At 33.3% G+C, this 6000-nt stretch overlaps 1 protein-coding gene across 1 annotated transcript in view; it reads right to left on the bottom strand.

The window, feature by feature from the left end:
* Nucleotides 1-554: 554 nt before the first annotated feature.
* Nucleotides 555-6000, bottom strand: part of SREK1 (splicing regulatory glutamic acid and lysine rich protein 1) — a gene marked incomplete in the record, with an annotated part of 208720 nt that continues 203274 nt past the window's right edge. Inside the window, 1 exon segment of the mRNA XM_053701343.1 lies at nt 555-1808. Within this exon segment, the coding sequence (XP_053557318.1) occupies nt 1662-1808 (147 nt within the window).

The following is a 6000-nucleotide window of genomic DNA, read 5'->3' as shown; positions in this document are numbered from 1 at the left end:
ATAAACAGTTGCATTTGGTAAGTTACTAATTACTGAAAGAAGTGCAGAAGCCAATTTGGGAGGAATCATTCAAAAGAAAAAGGGGACGATTTCTCACAGGCAACAACATTGTCTTGGGTTTTTATATTTTGTTTGATAGCCACCAGCTGCCTTTATTTAGCTCTTATTAAAAGGGGTAGCCTTTGCGCAAGGCATAAGCCTCCCCATTAAAGGAATCTAAAGATATATGAAAGTCAAAATTGAACTCATGTATGTTTAAGAAAAGTCTCACACATATGGCGAGCCAATAACAAAAAGAATATGTTCAGCTAGCTCCCAGTAGTGTATTGCTGTGCTGGAGCGTACTGTGCAGTGTTTAAGCACAGTTATATGCAAATAATAGTGCAATTATAAGGTGCTCTTACACATTACAGCATCTTTGTTTTCACACTTTCGTCCCTTTAAGGAGAGAGGGCATCATTTAAAAAGATGTGACATGTCTAAGGTGCCTTCTGTAAGAAAATACAAATAACTGATGAGGGACCCGGACACTTTTTAAAATAATACAAACACTCTTGTTAGTAAATTGTATTCTGTATTATACATTTCATCCTATTTCACCATCAGTAGGGTACACAATTATTTAATATGACAACAGGGTGATCCCAAACAAGGGATAATAAATGAATTCACAGAACTCTGGATATCAAGCATTAATTTTATATCAAAATTTATGTGAATGCTCAATCTGTTTTAGCCGTTAAATACATGTATTTCGAACACTATTATACATGTGTGCTGCTTGCTTCATCCCTCCATGTCACACTGTACAAACACTACTGATTCTATGACATTTGTATGATACAAGATTAAAGGAATTAACAAAAGTATACTGATATTTGTAGTAACCGTTATTCCTTTTGCTGCTTTTCCCCCCACTTAATACTAAGAAGCTGGTCCATTCAATTGTGTAGATGATGAAGTATTAAAGCAGGATAACAAAATCCTTATAAGAACTGGTAGCTTTACCTTTTGCTCCAATGTTTTTAGATTTATTTTTTATGTTTAAAACCGCACCTGCAACATTTAAATTGGACTAGAAAATGCAGATATATTAAAATGAAACCAAGGACTAGTCCAATCAAGTTGTGGTGCTTACTATTGCCAGTAGAAAAAATCCTTGCATAATATACATTATTCTTTTCTAGGGTGAAAAGGAAGTAGATAATACTTTGTATTATCACAGTTAAATGTTAAAAACACAGGCCTTTTCTAATTTAACAGTTAAACTGCAACATTCTTTTGCTTTGTACGTTAGCATTTAGGTTTAACACAAACAAAACGTGGATGTGGAGATAAATATATATATATATATATATATATATATATATTTAAACTGGCTTTACTAAATAAAAAAATACTTTCTGCTACAAATATGTTGAGACTTGATGCAAATACTTTCTGTACTACAACAGTAATTTTGTATAGTATCTGCGTTATTGGTAGTAGATTTATAATGCTGTCCACAACTGTAGCAAACCAGGAAAATACTAAAAAAAAACATTTTTTTTTAAAAATTGGAGAATGTACTTGACATCTCAGTCTACAATTATGGTTGCAAAACCTAGTACACAAACAGGAACATTATGTTGGCCAAAAACTCTCAGTAGACTTCCAATGCTTCATACGGCTTCCACTTTTTCTGCATGGCGTTCTTCTGCGATTTGACAGTTCCCATTAGGCTGAGTAATCCCTTCATTGCTATGTTTTTCATGGTCTTCTATGTTCTCCTTTAAACTATTCCACTCCTCTTTTATAGAATCTTTTTCCTGTAGAGTATTGTAAAAAAAAGAATTGATAATTAAAACAAATCACTATATTATTTAGTTCTAAAGCACAAACATATTCCACCATGCAACAACATTAGGTGCATGATTACAGTGTACTATAAGCAAAAAATACAAAACTTCACAGCAAATTAGATAAAAGCATTAACCCCAGCGTCCATGGGAGCAAGTGGAATGAGCACAATGTTCAGATGCATTTGACAGCAAAATAAAGAATGAATGTATATTGCAAAAACCAAGCACAACTGAGACTAGCACTACCAATATAGCTAACAAGTCTCAATGCAGGGTGCAGCTAACAGAGGGAGTTTTCCCAGTATCCCCAAACATAAAAAGCAATGTCCAAAATAACTAGCAAGCAAAGGTGGTGGAAATAGAGAATTCCACAGAAAGAATGCAAATACAGCACTCTATGCCCAGACTAACAGGCAGAGAAATTTAAAATAGAACCTTTATTATAATGAATTAAAATAAAGCTATGAAAACACACAAATGGTTAAAAACAACAATGTGAGGGGATTCAAAATCGAGAATTTGGTGTAGTGATAAGATAATATCGTGCTTTTATTGTGCAATATCAAAACTCACTAAACACCTAATAATAGGTAAGAGAAAAGGAAACCAATGGCACTACTAGTATAGATTGAAAAAAGCTCTAAATTACTCAATATCTAGTGATTAGTAGATCTTACTAAATCACAATATATTCCATTTCTGAGTTAGTGGTGCTATGTACTAGTTACAGACTTTGGCAAGTGGATAGTGGCTACAGGAGTAACCACTGAAAAGAGTACATCTCTAGCACTCAAGAGCTTTATAGATTCAGGTTACTGTACTATACTGTTTCATCAGACTGAATAATTATCAATATTGTCCTCAGATCTCTGTAATATCAGGGTCGATTAGTTACCTTAAAACTTAAAGGGACACTGTACCCAAAATTTTTCTTTCATGATTCAGATAGAGCATGAAATTTTAAGCAACTTTAATTTACTCCTATTATAAAATTTTCTTCATTCTCTTGGTATCTTTATTTGAAATGCAAGAAAGTTTAGATGCCGGCCCATTTTTGGTGAAAAACCTGGGTTGTCCTTGCTGATTGGTGCATAAAATCATCCACCAATAAAAAAGTGCTGTCTAGAGTACTGAAACAAAAAAAAAAGCTTAGATGCCTTCTATTAATTTTTCTTCGTTCTCTTGCTATCATTATTTGAAAAAGGAGTAAATTAGAAAGTTGCTTAAAATTGAATGCTCTTTCTGAATTACAAAAGAAAAAATTTGGGTTCAGTGTCCCTTTAACCTTTAATATTCGAACACTACTTAAAATATGCGGAAAAAGAAATTTAATTTAAAAACACAGACAATAATTAGGTGACACAATGGCTGATTGGTTAAATGTCAGGCTTCTGTAAAGAATATAGAGAGTAGATCACAAATAGGTTTCAATTGTGATCTATAATTAAGATTGCATATCTGAAATCTCTGTACAGAGAAAGATCTATTTAATAACTTTGTAAATATCTCTCAAATGGTAAGTGGTTGTATTTGTAAATATACGTATATGACCATTGGTTCAATGTTAAAGTGCAATTGTGTTTGATATTAATAGGCGATCGGCAGTACTTGCAATAATCGTTTGTTGAAAGTCACATTGTATTTTTGTAATACATAGGTTCTATGGTTACCAACTCTTATTGTCTATCATAAAAAGACTTACTCTAGTATTATTTGTTAGAGTAATAAATGATATAGGTATCCTTTGTTAAACAGCAGATTCAGTTGGTTTAGTTTGCTGCTTGTCAATATAGATCGTTTATTTAAATAGCAATACTTGAGTATGCTGAGGAATTAATAACATATTCAGTTAAATGTAATTTATATTCCACACCACCATATCTAGATATTAACACAATGTTTTTGCAGTATTCTTCACTTCTGTTCTTACCATCTAACGATCGGATTGATACTGATATAGAATAACGCAGGGTTAATAGTAGCGTAATGCTACTTGGGATTAATATATTATCACAATAAATAGATTTTATACATTGATTTTGTCCCGCATTGAATTATTTCACTTGATATTGTGTTTGTTTAATGCCTTTGATTTGGTATAACAATATTATGTTGTTTAGAGGCTTGTGAGTATCAAGTAATTTGAAATTTATAATAATTCCTATGTACCAAGCAAGTTTGTTATCAAATCTGCCGTTTTTGACTGTTGGTTTGAATAATTGCAATTTTAAGCAATATATTTTTTGCACTTGGTTAAGTGTTGATATTGAGTAAAACAGTGATGTTCTTGATTTCTTTCGTGTAATGTTATGTGATTTTAGGATTAACTGGGGTGTAGCTAATTGTATCCTTCAGATTCACACACAGTTTGTGGGTATATTAAATTAACCTCTCACCCATACTCAGTAGCATTGATACCTAATTAAATGTACTATTTTAAAATGTGGCATCAGACGATAGAGATTTCCCTCTAATTCACACAAAGTTGGTTAGTCTTTGAAAAAAAACCTCACACTCACACAGCAAAAAATACTGCCCTATATTTTGCAAGGTTGTTTGTCTATCGCCTTTTGCGATATGGGATTACATCAAGTGCACACACAGTTAATTGATATTTGTACCACACAGAATAAAGTTGATATCTAATTTTCTACAATGTTATTGATCTATTATTCTTTACGCTGTCAGAGTTCCACAGAATTATATTCTTAATACATGACAAATTTTAAACCTCTATGTGCATATCAGTAAAATGCATAATGCATGATCATAGGGTTAAATCAAGTGGAATGTCTTAGCTGATTATCCGCTTGTATAGCGTTTCTTACAAGCGACAGCTGATATCCACTGTTAACGCCGATTTAAGATTAGTTCAGTGGTTGTAATATTTTGAATTTCATCTCTATAAAAGTTGTCGCTATGTAATTTAGATAGTATCTAGAGAGCTTGTGTATATGAGTTTAAGTCATAAATCACCAATTAAAGCTGCTGCTAAAATACAGGAATAATAATAGGTCTCAGAGCTTGGCCTCTAGAGTATTAAATGATTGGCCAGGGTGGATTGATAGGAAAGATTGGTGTAAGGTTTGGAATATTCCCTGGCGATTACACCATCTAGCACAATTCAATGGTGGTTTGTGAATGTGAGTAGATAGAAGATAAATGCCAGCTTCCCAGTTTCTGTGTTTAAGTAATATTAGGTGCATCCACATTACACTATCAACAGTCACTAATAGTAACTTAACTATCCAGGGCAGAGGCACCTAGTAATAAAGTGGAGTTCTTACGTTAATTACCACAGTGTGTGCGTTATGTTATGCTTTTACACGTGTTAGTTAAGCTCTGATAGTTTCAACAGCAAGATTGGGCGATTGCTGTCTTAAATCAGTTCTTGCTGTGTTCAGTATTAATTGAACCAACTATAACAACTTGTATAAGTTGGGTAGACACTGAGTAAAGTATCTTGGCTGTATTAGGCCCCACAGGTAAATAAGAAAACTCAATGGTTATATAAATACTGCAACTATGTTGCCGCTCTGCTCTTAGTAAGTATCAACAGACTAGTACTGGTGATACTGCTATAAAATCATTCTTTCAGTTAGTAAAATCAGCATACACTATAGTATGCTTTAGACCACATGGGGTCCCACCGTGAACATTAAATAATACTAGAGTACTAGCAACTATGTTACCAATTCCTTTACGTTATATTAAGTACTGTGGCTGACATTTGCCTGAACGGGCAAAACGCGTCAGAAGCAAGAGAGGACGTTTTTTTAATTAACTTTGTTGAGGCTTATCTTGTGAGCTAACCCCTATGAGTTCAATTATATAGAGCGCTAACAGTGCGCAGAGTGGGACACTTGTGAGAGGTGTCAGTGGTTGAAATTTCCCTCCGTAATCAGTGCATATGTATAGCTATAACAGATCTCAGTGTGAGTTTATGATAATAGGAACTTTAGCATGTATGAAAACCTAAGGTATAATAATATAATTTGATAACGCATATGTTATACCGACCTTTCCATTACGCATATTTCCATTACACTACTTAATATAACGTAAAGAAATTGGTAACATAGTTGCTAGTACTCTAGTATTTAATATTCCCGGTGGAACCCCATGTGGTCTAAAGCATACTATAGTGTACGCTGATTTT

This window comes from Bombina bombina, chromosome 2 (assembly GCF_027579735.1).
Source record: "Bombina bombina isolate aBomBom1 chromosome 2, aBomBom1.pri, whole genome shotgun sequence".
NCBI classification, from domain to species: domain Eukaryota; kingdom Metazoa; phylum Chordata; class Amphibia; order Anura; family Bombinatoridae; genus Bombina; species Bombina bombina.
This window is presented reverse-complemented; position numbering and strand designations above follow the sequence as displayed.